Source organism: Argentina silus, assembly GCF_951799395.1.
Source record: "Argentina silus genome assembly, contig: scaffold_75, whole genome shotgun sequence".
Taxonomy (NCBI): Eukaryota; Metazoa; Chordata; class Actinopteri; order Argentiniformes; family Argentinidae; genus Argentina; species Argentina silus.
The window spans coordinates 311,175-337,683 of record NW_028152565.1 but is presented as its reverse complement, the minus strand read 5'-3'; the positions used below and the strand labels follow the sequence as shown (position 1 = coordinate 337,683).

General features: G+C 45.7%; 1 protein-coding gene across 1 annotated transcript; it reads left to right on the top strand.

The window, feature by feature from the left end:
• Nucleotides 1-4,627: 4,627 nt before the first annotated feature.
• On the top strand, nucleotides 4,628-5,972 carry LOC310824748 (uncharacterized protein; the record flags this gene model as incomplete). Its single annotated transcript, XM_083698004.1, has 2 exons — nucleotides 4,628-4,868; nucleotides 5,069-5,972. 2 exons carry the CDS (start codon nucleotides 4,628-4,630, stop codon nucleotides 5,503-5,505), a joined length of 678 nt encoding a protein of 225 aa, XP_083554130.1. The 3' UTR covers nucleotides 5,506-5,972.
• Nucleotides 5,973-26,509: the final 20,537 nt, after the last annotated feature.

Genomic DNA, 26,509 nt, shown 5'->3' with positions numbered 1-26,509 from the left:
TCCGAGATCGGACGAGATCGGGCGTGCTCAGCGTGGTATGGCCGTAAGCGAAGGAACCAGCCCTCTGCACTGTATATAAAGTCGAGGAAAGGAGACGCCCGCCACTTGACAACACAAACAATACTGCAGTTGATACGCAGAAGGCAGGGAGTTATCTGGGGGGGACAAAACACCAAAACTGCAATTGACATTGCTTTACCACTCCACGGCTCATAGTTCATAGTTGTCAGTCTAGAATCGAGCTCAAGAGAAGGCTGAGTGAGTCACCAATTCTTAGCAGGTGGTTTTGGAGCAAACTGTATAAACTGTTCAAAACAGCAATATGAAACTGGAGCTGTGTTCACACTACAGCACTGTTCAAACTACAGTGGTGATACAATAGTACACCCTACTGGTCGAAATAAGGAAAAGCTTACTGCACCGGGTATTCCCAGGCGGTCACCCATCCAAGTACTAACCCGGCCCGACTCTGCTTAGCTTCCGAGATCGGACGAGATCGGGCGTGCTCAGCGTGGTATGGCCGTAAGCGAAGGAACCAGCCCTCTGCACTGTATATAAAGTCGAGGAAAGGAGACGCCCGCCACTTGACAACACAAACAATACTGCAGTTGATACGCAGAAGGCAGGGAGTTATCTGGGGGGGACAAAACACCAAAACTGCAATTGACATTGCTTTACCACTCCACGGCTCATAGTTCATAGTTGTCAGTCTAGAATCGAGCTCAAGAGAAGGCTGAGTGAGTCACCAATTCTTAGCAGGTGGTTTTGGAGCAAACTGTATAAACTGTTCAAAACAGCAATATGAAACTGGAGCTGTGTTCACACTACAGCACTGTTCAAACTACAGTGGTGATACAATAGTACACCCTACTGGTCGAAATAAGGAAAAGCTTACTGCACCGGGTATTCCCAGGCGGTCACCCATCCAAGTACTAACCCGGCCCGACTCTGCTTAGCTTCCGAGATCGGACGAGATCGGGCGTGCTCAGCGTGGTATGGCCGTAAGCGAAGGAACCAGCCCTCTGCACTGTATATAAAGTCGAGGAAAGGAGACGCCCGCCACTTGACAACACAAACAATACTGCAGTTGATACGCAGAAGGCAGGGAGTTATCTGGGGGGGACAAAACACCAAAACTGCAATTGACATTGCTTTACCACTCCACGGCTCATAGTTCATAGTTGTCAGTCTAGAATCGAGCTCAAGAGAAGGCTGAGTGAGTCACCAATTCTTAGCAGGTGGTTTTGGAGCAAACTGTATAAACTGTTCAAAACAGCAATATGAAACTGGAGCTGTGTTCACACTACAGCACTGTTCAAACTACAGTGGTGATACAATAGTACACCCTACTGGTCGAAATAAGGAAAAGCTTACTGCACCGGGTATTCCCAGGCGGTCACCCATCCAAGTACTAACCCGGCCCGACTCTGCTTAGCTTCCGAGATCGGACGAGATCGGGCGTGCTCAGCGTGGTATGGCCGTAAGCGAAGGAACCAGCCCTCTGCACTGTATATAAAGTCGAGGAAAGGAGACGCCCGCCACTTGACAACACAAACAATACTGCAGTTGATACGCAGAAGGCAGGGAGTTATCTGGGGGGGACAAAACACCAAAACTGCAATTGACATTGCTTTACCACTCCACGGCTCATAGTTCATAGTTGTCAGTCTAGAATCGAGCTCAAGAGAAGGCTGAGTGAGTCACCAATTCTTAGCAGGTGGTTTTGGAGCAAACTGTATAAACTGTTCAAAACAGCAATATGAAACTGGAGCTGTGTTCACACTACAGCACTGTTCAAACTACAGTGGTGATACAATAGTACACCCTACTGGTCGAAATAAGGAAAAGCTTACTGCACCGGGTATTCCCAGGCGGTCACCCATCCAAGTACTAACCCGGCCCGACTCTGCTTAGCTTCCGAGATCGGACGAGATCGGGCGTGCTCAGCGTGGTATGGCCGTAAGCGAAGGAACCAGCCCTCTGCACTGTATATAAAGTCGAGGAAAGGAGACGCCCGCCACTTGACAACACAAACAATACTGCAGTTGATACGCAGAAGGCAGGGAGTTATCTGGGGGGGACAAAACACCAAAACTGCAATTGACATTGCTTTACCACTCCACGGCTCATAGTTCATAGTTGTCAGTCTAGAATCGAGCTCAAGAGAAGGCTGAGTGAGTCACCAATTCTTAGCAGGTGGTTTTGGAGCAAACTGTATAAACTGTTCAAAACAGCAATATGAAACTGGAGCTGTGTTCACACTACAGCACTGTTCAAACTACAGTGGTGATACAATAGTACACCCTACTGGTCGAAATAAGGAAAAGCTTACTGCACCGGGTATTCCCAGGCAAATGCTCCTCCAAGTCCCTATCCGATCCTCAACCGACCAATGGTTATGCGCCGTTTAGTAAAGTTGATGCAGTGGTTATGCGCCGTTTAGTAAAAATGATCTCTAACCCACCAATCATTATGCGAGGAATTTCAAACGTCATCTAATTTATACGGCTCCGGCGGCCACTATCGGTGAATCTCATTTACGACGTCCCTGTTACTCAGGTAAGTTTCATCCTCTTCATCCTTTGCTAGTTAGACATTTGTTAGGCATGTATAAAGCTGTGCCGATTTTGTCAAAAGATAAAATATTGTCTGGAAATCAGCAACTGACCATACCATCGTTTGCGGGATTTGGCTTGTTAATGTGTAATGACAACGTATTGACAACCTGTCAGTAGGCTAGCTGGCTAGCGCTAACAGCTAACGGGTCCCATAAAAAGTGTACCCACACACTTAGAACAACGCTTTCTTAAAGGAATAATCCATAATACGTTGCAATTATTTTGAGTTGGGGGCTATCAACAAAGTTTTCTGTCATGGTTCATCCGCCCCCCCAAGCCGTGTCATCCGCCCCCCTCCCCGCCACCAGTGTGCTGAACGAGCGGGGCCAGTTCTTGACGACAGTGGTGGTGGCAGCTGAGTCCGAGGGGTGCTACGCGCGCATGGCGAGAGGTCTCATTGCCCGGTTTCGACGTGCCAATGCTCCTGCGCCAAAAGTCTTGCAGACAACTGCTGTCGGTAAGTTTAATAACAATTCCATTGAAACCTATGATGAAATTGATAATCCAAGTGATGTACATATCAGTTAACTTCATATAATTTTTTTGCAAGACACACATGGATAACACAGTTATAAAAACATGTAACACATGTACACAAAATGTTGATATAATTTCATTGACAGCGGTTCATCCTTCCTGGAGAATCTGTTTGGTGACTGGGTTGCAGAGGGGTACTGTGGTCAGACTGGACATCCGACACCGGCTGCACCGCTGGGATGCTGTTGTCATCAAACAGAGCCACGCCAAGTATGGGGTGTTCATGAGTGCCTTGGCAGGTGCGGTGCTCGCCTACAACAAGGCGGACATGATGCTCCTAGTCCAGGCGGTCAGGAGTGGCAACCAAGAGCTGTACGCCAGGTATTCGGACGAAGAGATGATGGCGTTCCTCAAGCCTCACCAGGTCAGGTTGTATGTCAGGCGCATTACCCGTGGGGTTGTGGTAAGTGTGATATTGATCCATGTTTGAATTTCATGAATAAGAAGCAAACATACTTGCTTATTTGTCAATATGGATTCAACTGTACTGGACTAAGGTGTCACTCAGATCTAGTTTTGAAAATACATGTAAGATCATTAGGAGTAACGACTGATTTAACACTGTGACGGCCCGCTGGCCTGTGCCTTTCCCTTCACCATATTTAACCCTCTGTTTGCCCTCGTTGTTTCTGTGAGTGTTCCAGGTGTGCAGACTCTACCTGTGTCATGCTGTTTCCTTTGTTTTGCCTTTGCTATCTTTTGTCTTTGTCATTTGGTTTTGGTGCAGACGTTTCGCACATTTGTTTGTTTGATAATTGCACCATATGGGAAAATAAAGCCAGTTTTGTTATTGGTAAAACCTACTCCGTCCATCAGTTGTGTTACACTCATTCTAGTTGTGACAACACTCAAAGCTGAGAATATATATGTTACAGGAGACCGCTTTGGTGATTGAGTCCATCATTGCAGAGTTCAGGGGACCAGCAGGCCTTGACATTGACGGAATCCACCTGTTCAAGTCGACAGAGGCAGTTGATGCTCACTGGGCAACTGCAAGCAAGCATCTCAGTTGCATGCAGGTGGGTTCATGTCTTTGCAGTCATCGTGTGTCATTATAAAACCATTCAAACTTGTATGGCAAAAATTTCAAAGGACACCAGAATAAATAAGGAACTTGCAATTCGTTGTGCTTTACAGTATCCCCCTGGCATACAGCTCTATGTTTCTGTGAAGGTGGTGGTGCTGAATGGCGTTCGGCTGAACAAGCACAGGTGCCGGCGAGGCAGTAACTCTTTGGAGGGGTTGCACGCACACCTGTACAATGCCATTCCTTCACAGAGATGTGGGATTATGCCATTCCAAGTGAGTAATTAAAAAAAAAACAATAAAAAACACTTCGATATAGCGTAGTTTCAATGATGCATTTTATTTCACAGTTTTAGTCATCACTTCTAAGCATATACAATAACAGTCAAAATGGTCATGTGTTTCAGGTATACCTGATGGCCTTTGCTGTGCAGTGGAACAACCGCATGGCATCACTCCGGGTTGCTGGTGGTCAGACGTCGTGCATGGACGTGCGACAGATCCAGCGCATCAATCAGCAGGCCGAGGTTCTCTTCGGCAAGGATCACGTCCTGGAGCCCAACTTTGCTGCTCCAATGCCCGTCCCTGATGCGTACGAGCACCCAGACGAGGAGGAGCTCCTTGGCGTGGAGGATGCCATGTGCCAGTCCACCAGCTTCACTGCTAGGGACTACTATGTCCAGAAAGGTACAGTACTTAATCACACACTTACGCAAGGTTATCCATAGTTTTTCATGCATATTCTAGCAATGACGACAAACATGGTATAAAGTTAAGTTTTAAAAAGCAAAGAAGCAAAGAAACCGTGCATATTATTGAATGAATCCACAAGTGGTTGTTGTAACTACGCAGACACATTTGTGATTAGTACAATTACATATTTGCAGTTGAGGAAGAGCAGTCTCGTGAGGAGTCGGAGTCGGAGTCGGTTGAACAGGAACAAGGTGAAGATGAGGAGATGGCAGACGAGGGTCTTGGCATGTCTGCAGAGTCAGAGGAGGATCCTATCCACAGCGTCTGTAGGAAGCATGCCGTCCTAACCCAGGCAGAACAGGTGGAGGAGGAGGATAGTCCTGCTCTGCAAGATGTGCTTATGAGCCAGAGACATCTGCATCTGCCAGGAATAGAGGAAGTGGAGGCACTGGCCTTGCTGCTTCTAGAACTGGCAGACAACAGCGACCTCCACCTAGTGCCAGCCGACCTCAGGCAGAAGATCGCCACCGCCGCCAGCTCTCTTCACGAGCACGACAAGACCGCCGCCCTATTCGTCAAACAGTATGAGTCCAGGTGGGGCTACACCTTGTTTGGTCGGTGCCTTGTTTGAGTCAAAGTGTTTCAAAGTGTTTTAGCAAGTAGAGCAATACAGTCAGCCTATTTATTTATATTGTAGTTAAAAATGCACTTTGTTGTATCTTTTTTATACAAACATGTTCTGGTCTATGTCCAATATCCGGTCCAATCTAACCTCTGTTTCAATCTAACACAATTCATTTACATACCCTTTATTGTTAGTTTATGTTCAATTAATCTGTGTTTTTGTCATGCGTGTCCTCGTGCCGTTTTTTTGCGTGCATGTCCTTGTGATGTTTGTATGTCTTTGTCAGCTCCATGTTTAACTAAATGTTTGCAAATGTTTGTAAATGTTTGTCTCTCATCATCTCACTCATGGCCTGTACCTTGACGTGGTGAGTGGGCTTTCAACTAAACAGGTCTGCCTACTTGTGTTTGTGTGTCATAAAAATAATATATCTGTGCCCCATACATGGAATCTGAGTGCATATGTAGTAAATGGAAAAATGTGCATGTTGAAACCTTTACATTGGGTTCTTTGTACATTTTGAATGCATTTTCGTTTCACAAAATGCACTGTTCTCATGTCTTATTCAGTAACTGTTGGTGACCATCTGCGGCATTTTAGCAACCACACTCTCGCAGTTCGTTGGGACGAAACACATTCTAGTTAAAGAATAAAACTGTAATACTATTTGGTAATTTGTGAATAACACTTTTAAGTAATAGTATAAATAAAAGTATTATAAAAGTATTTCAAGTATTTTGGAGTCTCTGTATGCTTGGGTTTCAGAAAAAAAGAGGAGGGTGGGACATGTCAAAAATGATTGTAGGTCAAACACCTAGAGTATAAGCTCTAATAAAATACTTTTACCAACACCCAGTTTATTAATTATGGGCTGTATGGTGAGTAGGATGGTGGGGCATATCTCATGTCACACATCATAACACGAGGTGCAAGCATTCATAAATGGTATGGTTTGTATGATCAGTTTCCCCTTATAAAGGGGAAATACACTATGCTATTTTTTGGTCAAAGCAATGCATCAATGGTGATCAAGTATTATAGACTACAATTTAATCTGACTCCAATAAGATTAGTAGGTTGACCTCGAATGTAGTTTATCAACTAATAACACATGAGTAAGGCTAAGAAGGGCTACGGAGGAAAGAGATATGAATGGTGGTTTATTTAACAGTTACCAATAACCATAAATGTAACCAAGTAAACCAAATGAAAGAAATCAAGTTACATAGGTTAAAACCGGATAAAACAGAGAAGTTGTCTTTGTGTCTTCTCCCAGACTCAGAAGTGTCAATATGCATTGCTAATTAGATTGTGCTGACTGCACCCCCTGGGTGGTCATTACAATGAGTCGTGTGAATGGCTCAGATGTCTTCCAGACAAAGTGAGAGTGCATTAAATACATTCTTACACCCTTTATAGTTCAGGCCAAAAATGTAATAATTGTACACTTTTCCACCTAAATATATAAATCTCATCAATCTACATCAACTCAAACTATACAAATAATGCAAACAACATTCAGCAGCCAAGTGGATTTCAATCAATTCTTATACATGACATTTCTGTAAATAGAACTTCAGGCCAGTGAACACCAGGGGGCATCCTTCTTTCTGATCATTTTTGATCCGATCCCAGGTTGAGCAATAGGGACTTGGGGGGGTCATGGGCCATTCCCAGGCGGTCACCCATCCAAGTACTAACCCGGCCCGACTCTGCTTAGCTTCCGAGATCGGACGAGATCGGGCGTGCTCAGCGTGGTATGGCCGTAAGCGAAGGAACCAGCCCTCTGCACTGTATATAAAGTCGAGGAAAGGAGACGCCCGCCACTTGACAACACAAACAATACTGCAGTTGATACGCAGAAGGCAGGGAGTTATCTGGGGGGGACAAAACACCAAAACTGCAATTGACATTGCTTTACCACTCCACGGCTCATAGTTCATAGTTGTCAGTCTAGAATCGAGCTCAAGAGAAGGCTGAGTGAGTCACCAATTCTTAGCAGGTGGTTTTGGAGCAAACTGTATAAACTGTTCAAAACAGCAATATGAAACTGGAGCTGTGTTCACACTACAGCACTGTTCAAACTACAGTGGTGATACAATAGTACACCCTACTGGTCGAAATAAGGAAAAGCTTACTGCACCGGGTATTCCCAGGCGGTCACCCATCCAAGTACTAACCCGGCCCGACTCTGCTTAGCTTCCGAGATCGGACGAGATCGGGCGTGCTCAGCGTGGTATGGCCGTAAGCGAAGGAACCAGCCCTCTGCACTGTATATAAAGTCGAGGAAAGGAGACGCCCGCCACTTGACAACACAAACAATACTGCAGTTGATACGCAGAAGGCAGGGAGTTATCTGGGGGGGACAAAACACCAAAACTGCAATTGACATTGCTTTACCACTCCACGGCTCATAGTTCATAGTTGTCAGTCTAGAATCGAGCTCAAGAGAAGGCTGAGTGAGTCACCAATTCTTAGCAGGTGGTTTTGGAGCAAACTGTATAAACTGTTCAAAACAGCAATATGAAACTGGAGCTGTGTTCACACTACAGCACTGTTCAAACTACAGTGGTGATACAATAGTACACCCTACTGGTCGAAATAAGGAAAAGCTTACTGCACCGGGTATTCCCAGGCGGTCACCCATCCAAGTACTAACCCGGCCCGACTCTGCTTAGCTTCCGAGATCGGACGAGATCGGGCGTGCTCAGCGTGGTATGGCCGTAAGCGAAGGAACCAGCCCTCTGCACTGTATATAAAGTCGAGGAAAGGAGACGCCCGCCACTTGACAACACAAACAATACTGCAGTTGATACGCAGAAGGCAGGGAGTTATCTGGGGGGGACAAAACACCAAAACTGCAATTGACATTGCTTTACCACTCCACGGCTCATAGTTCATAGTTGTCAGTCTAGAATCGAGCTCAAGAGAAGGCTGAGTGAGTCACCAATTCTTAGCAGGTGGTTTTGGAGCAAACTGTATAAACTGTTCAAAACAGCAATATGAAACTGGAGCTGTGTTCACACTACAGCACTGTTCAAACTACAGTGGTGATACAATAGTACACCCTACTGGTCGAAATAAGGAAAAGCTTACTGCACCGGGTATTCCCAGGCGGTCACCCATCCAAGTACTAACCCGGCCCGACTCTGCTTAGCTTCCGAGATCGGACGAGATCGGGCGTGCTCAGCGTGGTATGGCCGTAAGCGAAGGAACCAGCCCTCTGCACTGTATATAAAGTCGAGGAAAGGAGACGCCCGCCACTTGACAACACAAACAATACTGCAGTTGATACGCAGAAGGCAGGGAGTTATCTGGGGGGGACAAAACACCAAAACTGCAATTGACATTGCTTTACCACTCCACGGCTCATAGTTCATAGTTGTCAGTCTAGAATCGAGCTCAAGAGAAGGCTGAGTGAGTCACCAATTCTTAGCAGGTGGTTTTGGAGCAAACTGTATAAACTGTTCAAAACAGCAATATGAAACTGGAGCTGTGTTCACACTACAGCACTGTTCAAACTACAGTGGTGATACAATAGTACACCCTACTGGTCGAAATAAGGAAAAGCTTACTGCACCGGGTATTCCCAGGCGGTCACCCATCCAAGTACTAACCCGGCCCGACTCTGCTTAGCTTCCGAGATCGGACGAGATCGGGCGTGCTCAGCGTGGTATGGCCGTAAGCGAAGGAACCAGCCCTCTGCACTGTATATAAAGTCGAGGAAAGGAGACGCCCGCCACTTGACAACACAAACAATACTGCAGTTGATACGCAGAAGGCAGGGAGTTATCTGGGGGGGACAAAACACCAAAACTGCAATTGACATTGCTTTACCACTCCACGGCTCATAGTTCATAGTTGTCAGTCTAGAATCGAGCTCAAGAGAAGGCTGAGTGAGTCACCAATTCTTAGCAGGTGGTTTTGGAGCAAACTGTATAAACTGTTCAAAACAGCAATATGAAACTGGAGCTGTGTTCACACTACAGCACTGTTCAAACTACAGTGGTGATACAATAGTACACCCTACTGGTCGAAATAAGGAAAAGCTTACTGCACCGGGTATTCCCAGGCGGTCACCCATCCAAGTACTAACCCGGCCCGACTCTGCTTAGCTTCCGAGATCGGACGAGATCGGGCGTGCTCAGCGTGGTATGGCCGTAAGCGAAGGAACCAGCCCTCTGCACTGTATATAAAGTCGAGGAAAGGAGACGCCCGCCACTTGACAACACAAACAATACTGCAGTTGATACGCAGAAGGCAGGGAGTTATCTGGGGGGGACAAAACACCAAAACTGCAATTGACATTGCTTTACCACTCCACGGCTCATAGTTCATAGTTGTCAGTCTAGAATCGAGCTCAAGAGAAGGCTGAGTGAGTCACCAATTCTTAGCAGGTGGTTTTGGAGCAAACTGTATAAACTGTTCAAAACAGCAATATGAAACTGGAGCTGTGTTCACACTACAGCACTGTTCAAACTACAGTGGTGATACAATAGTACACCCTACTGGTCGAAATAAGGAAAAGCTTACTGCACCGGGTATTCCCAGGCGGTCACCCATCCAAGTACTAACCCGGCCCGACTCTGCTTAGCTTCCGAGATCGGACGAGATCGGGCGTGCTCAGCGTGGTATGGCCGTAAGCGAAGGAACCAGCCCTCTGCACTGTATATAAAGTCGAGGAAAGGAGACGCCCGCCACTTGACAACACAAACAATACTGCAGTTGATACGCAGAAGGCAGGGAGTTATCTGGGGGGGACAAAACACCAAAACTGCAATTGACATTGCTTTACCACTCCACGGCTCATAGTTCATAGTTGTCAGTCTAGAATCGAGCTCAAGAGAAGGCTGAGTGAGTCACCAATTCTTAGCAGGTGGTTTTGGAGCAAACTGTATAAACTGTTCAAAACAGCAATATGAAACTGGAGCTGTGTTCACACTACAGCACTGTTCAAACTACAGTGGTGATACAATAGTACACCCTACTGGTCGAAATAAGGAAAAGCTTACTGCACCGGGTATTCCCAGGCGGTCACCCATCCAAGTACTAACCCGGCCCGACTCTGCTTAGCTTCCGAGATCGGACGAGATCGGGCGTGCTCAGCGTGGTATGGCCGTAAGCGAAGGAACCAGCCCTCTGCACTGTATATAAAGTCGAGGAAAGGAGACGCCCGCCACTTGACAACACAAACAATACTGCAGTTGATACGCAGAAGGCAGGGAGTTATCTGGGGGGGACAAAACACCAAAACTGCAATTGACATTGCTTTACCACTCCACGGCTCATAGTTCATAGTTGTCAGTCTAGAATCGAGCTCAAGAGAAGGCTGAGTGAGTCACCAATTCTTAGCAGGTGGTTTTGGAGCAAACTGTATAAACTGTTCAAAACAGCAATATGAAACTGGAGCTGTGTTCACACTACAGCACTGTTCAAACTACAGTGGTGATACAATAGTACACCCTACTGGTCGAAATAAGGAAAAGCTTACTGCACCGGGTATTCCCAGGCGGTCACCCATCCAAGTACTAACCCGGCCCGACTCTGCTTAGCTTCCGAGATCGGACGAGATCGGGCGTGCTCAGCGTGGTATGGCCGTAAGCGAAGGAACCAGCCCTCTGCACTGTATATAAAGTCGAGGAAAGGAGACGCCCGCCACTTGACAACACAAACAATACTGCAGTTGATACGCAGAAGGCAGGGAGTTATCTGGGGGGGACAAAACACCAAAACTGCAATTGACATTGCTTTACCACTCCACGGCTCATAGTTCATAGTTGTCAGTCTAGAATCGAGCTCAAGAGAAGGCTGAGTGAGTCACCAATTCTTAGCAGGTGGTTTTGGAGCAAACTGTATAAACTGTTCAAAACAGCAATATGAAACTGGAGCTGTGTTCACACTACAGCACTGTTCAAACTACAGTGGTGATACAATAGTACACCCTACTGGTCGAAATAAGGAAAAGCTTACTGCACCGGGTATTCCCAGGCGGTCACCCATCCAAGTACTAACCCGGCCCGACTCTGCTTAGCTTCCGAGATCGGACGAGATCGGGCGTGCTCAGCGTGGTATGGCCGTAAGCGAAGGAACCAGCCCTCTGCACTGTATATAAAGTCGAGGAAAGGAGACGCCCGCCACTTGACAACACAAACAATACTGCAGTTGATACGCAGAAGGCAGGGAGTTATCTGGGGGGGACAAAACACCAAAACTGCAATTGACATTGCTTTACCACTCCACGGCTCATAGTTCATAGTTGTCAGTCTAGAATCGAGCTCAAGAGAAGGCTGAGTGAGTCACCAATTCTTAGCAGGTGGTTTTGGAGCAAACTGTATAAACTGTTCAAAACAGCAATATGAAACTGGAGCTGTGTTCACACTACAGCACTGTTCAAACTACAGTGGTGATACAATAGTACACCCTACTGGTCGAAATAAGGAAAAGCTTACTGCACCGGGTATTCCCAGGCGGTCACCCATCCAAGTACTAACCCGGCCCGACTCTGCTTAGCTTCCGAGATCGGACGAGATCGGGCGTGCTCAGCGTGGTATGGCCGTAAGCGAAGGAACCAGCCCTCTGCACTGTATATAAAGTCGAGGAAAGGAGACGCCCGCCACTTGACAACACAAACAATACTGCAGTTGATACGCAGAAGGCAGGGAGTTATCTGGGGGGGACAAAACACCAAAACTGCAATTGACATTGCTTTACCACTCCACGGCTCATAGTTCATAGTTGTCAGTCTAGAATCGAGCTCAAGAGAAGGCTGAGTGAGTCACCAATTCTTAGCAGGTGGTTTTGGAGCAAACTGTATAAACTGTTCAAAACAGCAATATGAAACTGGAGCTGTGTTCACACTACAGCACTGTTCAAACTACAGTGGTGATACAATAGTACACCCTACTGGTCGAAATAAGGAAAAGCTTACTGCACCGGGTATTCCCAGGCGGTCACCCATCCAAGTACTAACCCGGCCCGACTCTGCTTAGCTTCCGAGATCGGACGAGATCGGGCGTGCTCAGCGTGGTATGGCCGTAAGCGAAGGAACCAGCCCTCTGCACTGTATATAAAGTCGAGGAAAGGAGACGCCCGCCACTTGACAACACAAACAATACTGCAGTTGATACGCAGAAGGCAGGGAGTTATCTGGGGGGGACAAAACACCAAAACTGCAATTGACATTGCTTTACCACTCCACGGCTCATAGTTCATAGTTGTCAGTCTAGAATCGAGCTCAAGAGAAGGCTGAGTGAGTCACCAATTCTTAGCAGGTGGTTTTGGAGCAAACTGTATAAACTGTTCAAAACAGCAATATGAAACTGGAGCTGTGTTCACACTACAGCACTGTTCAAACTACAGTGGTGATACAATAGTACACCCTACTGGTCGAAATAAGGAAAAGCTTACTGCACCGGGTATTCCCAGGCGGTCACCCATCCAAGTACTAACCCGGCCCGACTCTGCTTAGCTTCCGAGATCGGACGAGATCGGGCGTGCTCAGCGTGGTATGGCCGTAAGCGAAGGAACCAGCCCTCTGCACTGTATATAAAGTCGAGGAAAGGAGACGCCCGCCACTTGACAACACAAACAATACTGCAGTTGATACGCAGAAGGCAGGGAGTTATCTGGGGGGGACAAAACACCAAAACTGCAATTGACATTGCTTTACCACTCCACGGCTCATAGTTCATAGTTGTCAGTCTAGAATCGAGCTCAAGAGAAGGCTGAGTGAGTCACCAATTCTTAGCAGGTGGTTTTGGAGCAAACTGTATAAACTGTTCAAAACAGCAATATGAAACTGGAGCTGTGTTCACACTACAGCACTGTTCAAACTACAGTGGTGATACAATAGTACACCCTACTGGTCGAAATAAGGAAAAGCTTACTGCACCGGGTATTCCCAGGCGGTCACCCATCCAAGTACTAACCCGGCCCGACTCTGCTTAGCTTCCGAGATCGGACGAGATCGGGCGTGCTCAGCGTGGTATGGCCGTAAGCGAAGGAACCAGCCCTCTGCACTGTATATAAAGTCGAGGAAAGGAGACGCCCGCCACTTGACAACACAAACAATACTGCAGTTGATACGCAGAAGGCAGGGAGTTATCTGGGGGGGACAAAACACCAAAACTGCAATTGACATTGCTTTACCACTCCACGGCTCATAGTTCATAGTTGTCAGTCTAGAATCGAGCTCAAGAGAAGGCTGAGTGAGTCACCAATTCTTAGCAGGTGGTTTTGGAGCAAACTGTATAAACTGTTCAAAACAGCAATATGAAACTGGAGCTGTGTTCACACTACAGCACTGTTCAAACTACAGTGGTGATACAATAGTACACCCTACTGGTCGAAATAAGGAAAAGCTTACTGCACCGGGTATTCCCAGGCGGTCACCCATCCAAGTACTAACCCGGCCCGACTCTGCTTAGCTTCCGAGATCGGACGAGATCGGGCGTGCTCAGCGTGGTATGGCCGTAAGCGAAGGAACCAGCCCTCTGCACTGTATATAAAGTCGAGGAAAGGAGACGCCCGCCACTTGACAACACAAACAATACTGCAGTTGATACGCAGAAGGCAGGGAGTTATCTGGGGGGGACAAAACACCAAAACTGCAATTGACATTGCTTTACCACTCCACGGCTCATAGTTCATAGTTGTCAGTCTAGAATCGAGCTCAAGAGAAGGCTGAGTGAGTCACCAATTCTTAGCAGGTGGTTTTGGAGCAAACTGTATAAACTGTTCAAAACAGCAATATGAAACTGGAGCTGTGTTCACACTACAGCACTGTTCAAACTACAGTGGTGATACAATAGTACACCCTACTGGTCGAAATAAGGAAAAGCTTACTGCACCGGGTATTCCCAGGCGGTCACCCATCCAAGTACTAACCCGGCCCGACTCTGCTTAGCTTCCGAGATCGGACGAGATCGGGCGTGCTCAGCGTGGTATGGCCGTAAGCGAAGGAACCAGCCCTCTGCACTGTATATAAAGTCGAGGAAAGGAGACGCCCGCCACTTGACAACACAAACAATACTGCAGTTGATACGCAGAAGGCAGGGAGTTATCTGGGGGGGACAAAACACCAAAACTGCAATTGACATTGCTTTACCACTCCACGGCTCATAGTTCATAGTTGTCAGTCTAGAATCGAGCTCAAGAGAAGGCTGAGTGAGTCACCAATTCTTAGCAGGTGGTTTTGGAGCAAACTGTATAAACTGTTCAAAACAGCAATATGAAACTGGAGCTGTGTTCACACTACAGCACTGTTCAAACTACAGTGGTGATACAATAGTACACCCTACTGGTCGAAATAAGGAAAAGCTTACTGCACCGGGTATTCCCAGGCGGTCACCCATCCAAGTACTAACCCGGCCCGACTCTGCTTAGCTTCCGAGATCGGACGAGATCGGGCGTGCTCAGCGTGGTATGGCCGTAAGCGAAGGAACCAGCCCTCTGCACTGTATATAAAGTCGAGGAAAGGAGACGCCCGCCACTTGACAACACAAACAATACTGCAGTTGATACGCAGAAGGCAGGGAGTTATCTGGGGGGGACAAAACACCAAAACTGCAATTGACATTGCTTTACCACTCCACGGCTCATAGTTCATAGTTGTCAGTCTAGAATCGAGCTCAAGAGAAGGCTGAGTGAGTCACCAATTCTTAGCAGGTGGTTTTGGAGCAAACTGTATAAACTGTTCAAAACAGCAATATGAAACTGGAGCTGTGTTCACACTACAGCACTGTTCAAACTACAGTGGTGATACAATAGTACACCCTACTGGTCGAAATAAGGAAAAGCTTACTGCACCGGGTATTCCCAGGCGGTCACCCATCCAAGTACTAACCCGGCCCGACTCTGCTTAGCTTCCGAGATCGGACGAGATCGGGCGTGCTCAGCGTGGTATGGCCGTAAGCGAAGGAACCAGCCCTCTGCACTGTATATAAAGTCGAGGAAAGGAGACGCCCGCCACTTGACAACACAAACAATACTGCAGTTGATACGCAGAAGGCAGGGAGTTATCTGGGGGGGACAAAACACCAAAACTGCAATTGACATTGCTTTACCACTCCACGGCTCATAGTTCATAGTTGTCAGTCTAGAATCGAGCTCAAGAGAAGGCTGAGTGAGTCACCAATTCTTAGCAGGTGGTTTTGGAGCAAACTGTATAAACTGTTCAAAACAGCAATATGAAACTGGAGCTGTGTTCACACTACAGCACTGTTCAAACTACAGTGGTGATACAATAGTACACCCTACTGGTCGAAATAAGGAAAAGCTTACTGCACCGGGTATTCCCAGGCGGTCACCCATCCAAGTACTAACCCGGCCCGACTCTGCTTAGCTTCCGAGATCGGACGAGATCGGGCGTGCTCAGCGTGGTATGGCCGTAAGCGAAGGAACCAGCCCTCTGCACTGTATATAAAGTCGAGGAAAGGAGACGCCCGCCACTTGACAACACAAACAATACTGCAGTTGATACGCAGAAGGCAGGGAGTTATCTGGGGGGGACAAAACACCAAAACTGCAATTGACATTGCTTTACCACTCCACGGCTCATAGTTCATAGTTGTCAGTCTAGAATCGAGCTCAAGAGAAGGCTGAGTGAGTCACCAATTCTTAGCAGGTGGTTTTGGAGCAAACTGTATAAACTGTTCAAAACAGCAATATGAAACTGGAGCTGTGTTCACACTACAGCACTGTTCAAACTACAGTGGTGATACAATAGTACACCCTACTGGTCGAAATAAGGAAAAGCTTACTGCACCGGGTATTCCCAGGCGGTCACCCATCCAAGTACTAACCCGGCCCGACTCTGCTTAGCTTCCGAGATCGGACGAGATCGGGCGTGCTCAGCGTGGTATGGCCGTAAGCGAAGGAACCAGCCCTCTGCACTGTATATAAAGTCGAGGAAAGGAGACGCCCGCCACTTGACAACACAAACAATACTGCAGTTGATACGCAGAAGGCAGGGAGTTATCTGGGGGGGACAAAACACCAAAACTGCAATTGACATTGCTTTACCACTCCACGGCTCATAGTTCATAGTTGTCAGTCTAGAATCGAGCTCAAGAGAAGGCTGAGTGAGTCACCAATTCTTAGCAGGTGGTTTTGGAGCAAACTGTATAAACTGTTCAAAACAGCAATATGAAACTGGAGCTGTGTTCACACTACAGCACTGTTCAAACTACAGTGGTGATACAATAGTACACCCTACTGGTCGAAATAAGGAAAAGCTTACTGCACCGGGTATTCCCAGGCGGTCACCCATCCAAGTACTAACCCGGCCCGACTCTGCTTAGCTTCCGAGATCGGACGAGATCGGGCGTGCTCAGCGTGGTATGGCCGTAAGCGAAGGAACCAGCCCTCTGCACTGTATATAAAGTCGAGGAAAGGAGACGCCCGCCACTTGACAACACAAACAATACTGCAGTTGATACGCAGAAGGCAGGGAGTTATCTGGGGGGGACAAAACACCAAAACTGCAATTGACATTGCTTTACCACTCCACGGCTCATAGTTCATAGTTGTCAGTCTAGAATCGAGCTCAAGAGAAGGCTGAGTGAGTCACCAATTCTTAGCAGGTGGTTTTGGAGCAAACTGTATAAACTGTTCAAAACAGCAATATGAAACTGGAGCTGTGTTCACACTACAGCACTGTTCAAACTACAGTGGTGATACAATAGTACACCCTACTGGTCGAAATAAGGAAAAGCTTACTGCACCGGGTATTCCCAGGCGGTCACCCATCCAAGTACTAACCCGGCCCGACTCTGCTTAGCTTCCGAGATCGGACGAGATCGGGCGTGCTCAGCGTGGTATGGCCGTAAGCGAAGGAACCAGCCCTCTGCACTGTATATAAAGTCGAGGAAAGGAGACGCCCGCCACTTGACAACACAAACAATACTGCAGTTGATACGCAGAAGGCAGGGAGTTATCTGGGGGGGACAAAACACCAAAACTGCAATTGACATTGCTTTACCACTCCACGGCTCATAGTTCATAGTTGTCAGTCTAGAATCGAGCTCAAGAGAAGGCTGAGTGAGTCACCAATTCTTAGCAGGTGGTTTTGGAGCAAACTGTATAAACTGTTCAAAACAGCAATATGAAACTGGAGCTGTGTTCACACTACAGCACTGTTCAAACTACAGTGGTGATACAATAGTACACCCTACTGGTCGAAATAAGGAAAAGCTTACTGCACCGGGTATTCCCAGGCGGTCACCCATCCAAGTACTAACCCGGCCCGACTCTGCTTAGCTTCCGAGATCGGACGAGATCGGGCGTGCTCAGCGTGGTATGGCCGTAAGCGAAGGAACCAGCCCTCTGCACTGTATATAAAGTCGAGGAAAGGAGACGCCCGCCACTTGACAACACAAACAATACTGCAGTTGATACGCAGAAGGCAGGGAGTTATCTGGGGGGGACAAAACACCAAAACTGCAATTGACATTGCTTTACCACTCCACGGCTCATAGTTCATAGTTGTCAGTCTAGAATCGAGCTCAAGAGAAGGCTGAGTGAGTCACCAATTCTTAGCAGGTGGTTTTGGAGCAAACTGTATAAACTGTTCAAAACAGCAATATGAAACTGGAGCTGTGTTCACACTACAGCACTGTTCAAACTACAGTGGTGATACAATAGTACACCCTACTGGTCGAAATAAGGAAAAGCTTACTGCACCGGGTATTCCCAGGCGGTCACCCATCCAAGTACTAACCCGGCCCGACTCTGCTTAGCTTCCGAGATCGGACGAGATCGGGCGTGCTCAGCGTGGTATGGCCGTAAGCGAAGGAACCAGCCCTCTGCACTGTATATAAAGTCGAGGAAAGGAGACGCCCGCCACTTGACAACACAAACAATACTGCAGTTGATACGCAGAAGGCAGGGAGTTATCTGGGGGGGACAAAACACCAAAACTGCAATTGACATTGCTTTACCACTCCACGGCTCATAGTTCATAGTTGTCAGTCTAGAATCGAGCTCAAGAGAAGGCTGAGTGAGTCACCAATTCTTAGCAGGTGGTTTTGGAGCAAACTGTATAAACTGTTCAAAACAGCAATATGAAACTGGAGCTGTGTTCACACTACAGCACTGTTCAAACTACAGTGGTGATACAATAGTACACCCTACTGGTCGAAATAAGGAAAAGCTTACTGCACCGGGTATTCCCAGGCGGTCACCCATCCAAGTACTAACCCGGCCCGACTCTGCTTAGCTTCCGAGATCGGACGAGATCGGGCGTGCTCAGCGTGGTATGGCCGTAAGCGAAGGAACCAGCCCTCTGCACTGTATATAAAGTCGAGGAAAGGAGACGCCCGCCACTTGACAACACAAACAATACTGCAGTTGATACGCAGAAGGCAGGGAGTTATCTGGGGGGGACAAAACACCAAAACTGCAATTGACATTGCTTTACCACTCCACGGCTCATAGTTCATAGTTGTCAGTCTAGAATCGAGCTCAAGAGAAGGCTGAGTGAGTCACCAATTCTTAGCAGGTGGTTTTGGAGCAAACTGTATAAACTGTTCAAAACAGCAATATGAAACTGGAGCTGTGTTCACACTACAGCACTGTTCAAACTACAGTGGTGATACAATAGTACACCCTACTGGTCGAAATAAGGAAAAGCTTACTGCACCGGGTATTCCCAGGCGGTCACCCATCCAAGTACTAACCCGGCCCGACTCTGCTTAGCTTCCGAGATCGGACGAGATCGGGCGTGCTCAGCGTGGTATGGCCGTAAGCGAAGGAACCAGCCCTCTGCACTGTATATAAAGTCGAGGAAAGGAGACGCCCGCCACTTGACAACACAAACAATACTGCAGTTGATACGCAGAAGGCAGGGAGTTATCTGGGGGGGACAAAACACCAAAACTGCAATTGACATTGCTTTACCACTCCACGGCTCATAGTTCATAGTTGTCAGTCTAGAATCGAGCTCAAGAGAAGGCTGAGTGAGTCACCAATTCTTAGCAGGTGGTTTTGGAGCAAACTGTATAAACTGTTCAAAACAGCAATATGAAACTGGAGCTGTGTTCACACTACAGCACTGTTCAAACTACAGTGGTGATACAATAGTACACCCTACTGGTCGAAATAAGGAAAAGCTTACTGCACCGGGTATTCCCAGGCGGTCACCCATCCAAGTACTAACCCGGCCCGACTCTGCTTAGCTTCCGAGATCGGACGAGATCGGGCGTGCTCAGCGTGGTATGGCCGTAAGCGAAGGAACCAGCCCTCTGCACTGTATATAAAGTCGAGGAAAGGAGACGCCCGCCACTTGACAACACAAACAATACTGCAGTTGATACGCAGAAGGCAGGGAGTTATCTGGGGGGGACAAAACACCAAAACTGCAATTGACATTGCTTTACCACTCCACGGCTCATAGTTCATAGTTGTCAGTCTAGAATCGAGCTCAAGAGAAGGCTGAGTGAGTCACCAATTCTTAGCAGGTGGTTTTGGAGCAAACTGTATAAACTGTTCAAAACAGCAATATGAAACTGGAGCTGTGTTCACACTACAGCACTGTTCAAACTACAGTGGTGATACAATAGTACACCCTACTGGTCGAAATAAGGAAAAGCTTACTGCACCGGGTATTCCCAGGCGGTCACCCATCCAAGTACTAACCCGGCCCGACTCTGCTTAGCTTCCGAGATCGGACGAGATCGGGCGTGCTCAGCGTGGTATGGCCGTAAGCGAAGGAACCAGCCCTCTGCACTGTATATAAAGTCGAGGAAAGGAGACGCCCGCCACTTGACAACACAAACAATACTGCAGTTGATACGCAGAAGGCAGGGAGTTATCTGGGGGGGACAAAACACCAAAACTGCAATTGACATTGCTTTACCACTCCACGGCTCATAGTTCATAGTTGTCAGTCTAGAATCGAGCTCAAGAGAAGGCTGAGTGAGTCACCAATTCTTAGCAGGTGGTTTTGGAGCAAACTGTATAAACTGTTCAAAACAGCAATATGAAACTGGAGCTGTGTTCACACTACAGCACTGTTCAAACTACAGTGGTGATACAATAGTACACCCTACTGGTCGAAATAAGGAAAAGCTTACTGCACCGGGTATTCCCAGGCGGTCACCCATCCAAGTACTAACCCGGCCCGACCTGCTTAGCTTCCGAGATCGGACGAGATCGGGCGTGCTCAGCGTGGTATGGCCGTAAGCGAAGGAACCAGCCCTCTGCACTGTATATAAAGTCGAGGAAAGGAGACGCCCGCCACTTGACAACACAAACAATACTGCAGTTGATACGCAGAAGGCAGGGAGTTATCTGGGGGGGACAAAACACCAAAACTGCAATTGACATTGCTTTACCACTCCACGGCTCATAGTTCATAGTTGTCAGTCTAGAATCGAGCTCAAGAGAAGGCTGAGTGAGTCACCAATTCTTAGCAGGTGGTTTTGGAGCAAACTGTATAAACTGTTCAAAACAGCAATATGAAACTGGAGCTGTGTTCACACTACAGCACTGTTCAAACTACAGTGGTGATACAATAGTACACCCTACTGGTCGAAATAAGGAAAAGCTTACTGCACCGGGTATTCCCAGGCGGTCACCCATCCAAGTACTAACCCGGCCCGACTCTGCTTAGCTTCCGAGATCGGACGAGATCGGGCGTGCTCAGCGTGGTATGGCCGTAAGCGAAGGAACCAGCCCTCTGCACTGTATATAAAGTCGAGGAAAGGAGACGCCCGCCACTTGACAACACAAACAATACTGCAGTTGATACGCAGAAGGCAGGGAGTTATCTGGGGGGGACAAAACACCAAAACTGCAATTGACATTGCTTTACCACTCCACGGCTCATAGTTCATAGTTGTCAGTCTAGAATCGAGCTCAAGAGAAGGCTGAGTGAGTCACCAATTCTTAGCAGGTGGTTTTGGAGCAAACTGTATAAACTGTTCAAAACAGCAATATGAAACTGGAGCTGTGTTCACACTACAGCACTGTTCAAACTACAGTGGTGATACAATAGTACACCCTACTGGTCGAAATAAGGAAAAGCTTACTGCACCGGGTATTCCCAGGCGGTCACCCATCCAAGTACTAACCCGGCCCGACTCTGCTTAGCTTCCGAGATCGGACGAGATCGGGCGTGCTCAGCGTGGTATGGCCGTAAGCGAAGGAACCAGCCCTCTGCACTGTATATAAAGTCGAGGAAAGGAGACGCCCGCCACTTGACAACACAAACAATACTGCAGTTGATACGCAGAAGGCAGGGAGTTATCTGGGGGGGACAAAACACCAAAACTGCAATTGACATTGCTTTACCACTCCACGGCTCATAGTTCATAGTTGTCAGTCTAGAATCGAGCTCAAGAGAAGGCTGAGTGAGTCACCAATTCTTAGCAGGTGGTTTTGGAGCAAACTGTATAAACTGTTCAAAACAGCAATATGAAACTGGAGCTGTGTTCACACTACAGCACTGTTCAAACTACAGTGGTGATACAATAGTACACCCTACTGGTCGAAATAAGGAAAAGCTTACTGCACCGGGTATTCCCAGGCGGTCACCCATCCAAGTACTAACCCGGCCCGACTCTGCTTAGCTTCCGAGATCGGACGAGATCGGGCGTGCTTTTTTTTTTTTTTTAACTTTTTATTATCAAAAATACATATTACAAAGCATATTTTACATTATTTACAAAAGGTGTTCAATACATCTAACATGGACATGACATAAACACACTACATTAAACGTGACGGACATAACACACACAGAACATTTGTGAAAATGTATTCAAAACCCCAAAACCAAATCAAAGAACTAAAAAAAAGTGCCCAATGCTACACATTAAAAACTAAATCCCCAAATCCGGTTGCTGTTATCAGAGTGCTGTTTTTTACAAAGTGTTTTTCAAAATCCACCCTCCCAAAAGTGTACACTAATCTAATATTCTTTTTAAAAAGTGACACAAACAGATCCCACACCCTCATAACTCTCACCTCATAATGTGCTACATTCCTCCTACATACAATAGCATACCTTACATTACTCATTATTACATTCACCAAATTAACATTAACATTTTTCTTTATTCCACACATTCCAAACAACAATAGTTTCTTCCATTCCTTTTCATTTCCGACTTTCACCCCACAGTGTACATTCAACAAATTTTTCACATTCTCAAACAGTACAGACAACATTGAACATTCAAAAAATAAGTGATTAAAATTTTCATCTTCTCTTTTACATACATCACATTCCCTACATACATTCTTGTCAATTTGGTGCAAAACAACATTTGTGTAAACCCTATTGTGCCTAATTTTAAAATCATTGTGCTCACAGTCAATACTATTATATTTTACATTCAAATTTCCCCATACCTCTTTGACATTTAACCCCTCAAAAACCTTTTCCCACACCTTTTCCGACGCTGGCCTCTCCATCCCATCACCCAGTAAATCCGTGTATATACATTTAGTTGTGACATTTTCAAATTTAACCCTAAAACCCTTCCTCTCTACACTCAACTCTACCATCCTGTTTGATTCACCTACCTCTCCCTGTCCTAACATTAATATTTTCCACCCATTACTAATGCTGTCCCTAATTCTCTTGTACATTCCTATAATAACCTGCCTTCTTACATCCTTATCTACTCTTCTTATTCCCTGTATGATTTCCTGTTCTGATTTGAAATTGTTATTGCTTTTGGATATTAAATGTTTGACCTGTTTTATTCCTGCTTTTTCAAAATGTTTATTTACCAGAATTGCATTGTTGTGAGTTATTTTTGTGTTGTGAAAGATTGGTTGATTTAACACCTCCCCCTTGTCCACACACTCATACTTTACATGTTTTAAATATTTCCCCCACGCTTCAAAAACCTCCTTATAAAAATCTGATACTCCCTCACACCTTGGTTTGTTAAAAATCATACAAAGACCATTCACACCACATCCACCACACCTGTGCAAGTAATCCTCAAAAAAACCCATCCAACAATACTCATCCCTACTATATAAATATTTTTTTAATCGTTTTAACCCTCAAAGCCCTTTTTTTCACCTCTACATCTATCAATTTTAACCCTCCATCCTTAAACCCATTCATTAATACCCTGTGCCTAATCTTTGCCTGCTTCCCATCCCACAAAAAACTATTAATGGCCCTATTTAACTCATTTACAACCCACAACGGCAGCTCTAGTGCACTCAACACGTGATTCACCCGTGATAAAATTAAACAATTTACTACTATCACCCTGCCCCTCAACTTTAACTTCCTCATTTTCCATAAATTCAAATTCTGCTTTACCTTATTCACTACCCCTGCCCATGTAACATCCCTTGCTTCCTTTTCATTCTCACCTACATTCACTCCTAACACTTTTATCATCCCTTTCGCAACTTTCATTGGTACCTTAAATTCCCTCATATCTACCTTCCCTACACACATAATTTCTGACTTCTCTATGTTCATTCTCGCCCCTGATGCTTTCCCATATTTCTCTAATAAATACATAACCCTATTTAAACTGCCTACATTTTTCACTGTTATGTTTGTATCGTCTGCATATTGATGAATTAAACTCCTCCCTCCCCCTGGAATATTGATGCTTTGTATGTGTTGATCTTTTTTTAACATGGTGGCTAATGGTTCTGCTGTTATGCTGTATAATAAAGATGATAATGGACACCCCTGCCTAACTGATCTTTCTAAACTAAAACTATCTGTCACTACCCCATTACACTTCACCCTACTCTTTGCGCTACTATACAATAATCTAATCCAGTTCACTAATCTATTTCCAAACCCAAATCTCTCTAATGTCCTAAACATAAACTCGTGTTCTACTCTATCAAATGCCTTGTTGAAATCTACACTCAAAACTATACCTCCCTCTTCCTTCATATGCCTCACTACATCCCTGACTGACCCTATCGTATCTGCTATATCTCTCCCTGGAATACTGTATGCTTGTGTTGATGAGACTATGGACCCTACTACTGACTTAATTCTATTTGCTAATACTTTTGCTAATATTTTGTAATCCGTATTTAATAAGCTAATCCCTCTGTAATTCCCTAACTGCAACTTGCTACCCTTATTCTTATATAATACTGTAATTAAACCTGTTGACATTGTTTCACTAACCTTCCCTATCCTTTCCATTTCCCTATATACCTTTAACAAAATTGGACTAAATAACTCGCTAAAACATTTATAAAACTCACCTGGCAGGCCATCAGAGCCTGGGCTTTTGTTGTTAGATAGACTTCTGATGGCCGCATTCACTTCAAATTCTGATAACTCACTCTCACACACTCCCCTATCACTATCTGATAACCTATGCTCAACTGTCCCTAATACCTCATCTACACTATCTTTATCTACACTACCTTTCTTAAATAAATCGCTATAAAACCCCTGTACTGTTTCCAATATCCCTACATAATCATTCACTATCTCTCCTCTTTCATTCTCTATTTCTTCTATATAACTCCTACACTGTGTCCGTTTCTCTAACCTCAAAAAAAAAGATGTGCATTTTTCCCCTTCCACCGCATATTGTGCCCTACTCCTAACTATTGCTCCTTTACATTTTTCTTTTTCATGTGCTTCTAATTCTCCTTTGATACCTATATATTCTGCTATGTTTCTATTCGGATTCCTATCTATTTGTCTTAGTTCTTCAGCCATTCTTTCTCTCAATACCCCTTCTTTCCTCTTTCTTGCTTGATTCCTTTTCCTACAATACCTCATACTTAAACTTTTCACTTGCTTTTTTACACATTCCCACCATTCACACACATCCTCCTCATATTTTTCACACATACTTTGCTCCACAACACACTTCATCACCATCTCTCTATACTCCTTTTCTGCTAACACACTCGCATTCAAACACCACACTCCCCCCCCTTTCCCTTTCTGCCTGTTTCCAAATTGAAATGTGATTGCTGCATGATCGCTATATCCTGTAAATGTGTACTGTATATTAGTTATTTCCCTTGTGATTTCTTGAAAAGCTAAAACTAAATCTATCCTACTCTGTTTCAAAACCCCATTAACTATCTGCCTCCTTGAAAATTCCCTTTTACTTGCATTTCCCTCCCTCCATACATCTATCAAATTCCTAACCTCAATCATTTCTAATAAGCCCCTCCTCCCTGAATCTTGCTTAAAACTATCTACCCTATATGTATCTAACTTGGTGCAACATACATTGAAATCCCCCACCAGAATACAATTTCCCTTACAGTGCACACCCAGTGAAACAAAAAACTCTCTCTTTTCAATCTCCCTATTTGGTGCATACACATTTATCAATCTATACTTTACATTATTGACATCAAACTCTACACCTAGCACTCTCCCTTTCCCATCATTCAAAACCTCTGTTATATTTTGCACCACATTTTCTTTTACAAATATTGCAACCCCACATGATTTCCCCAATCCACAATTTACAAACAACAAACCCCTCCATTTTCCCTTGACTTCTATGATTTTTTCTGTTGACCACTTTGTTTCTTGTATTAGCAATATGTCTGTTGTGAATCTTGCCAGGACTTCCTCTAATTTCTCCATGTCATTTAAACCATTGACATTAAGCGAGGCAATCGTGACCATTATAAACAAGTTAAATAGAGTGTATGTCATTTTCAATATCATTTTTTCTTTTTCCCTTTCCTCCTTTCTTTGATTTTCTGCCAGCTGGCCAATTTGTCCGGTTGTCCTGCATATGCCCTCTTTCTCATTCCCTTTCCCATCAACATTTCCTCCTCAGACCCACTGTCACTCTTCTCCTCCTCAGTTACCATTAACACCATCGAGTCAGACATTTTTTGTGGGGGAGTTTTAGGTATTCCACCTCGCCAGCTAGCCGTTTCGTCTAGCGCGGGTGTATGGGTCGCCTCTCTAGACTCCATAGCTGCTTTCTTCCCTTCATTCGGGCGCACAGTTCTCGGAGGCAAAGGCTCCCATTGAGATCCTCTCCCTCCGGTCTTCTGTCCGCCCCCTTCACCCCCTGTTGCC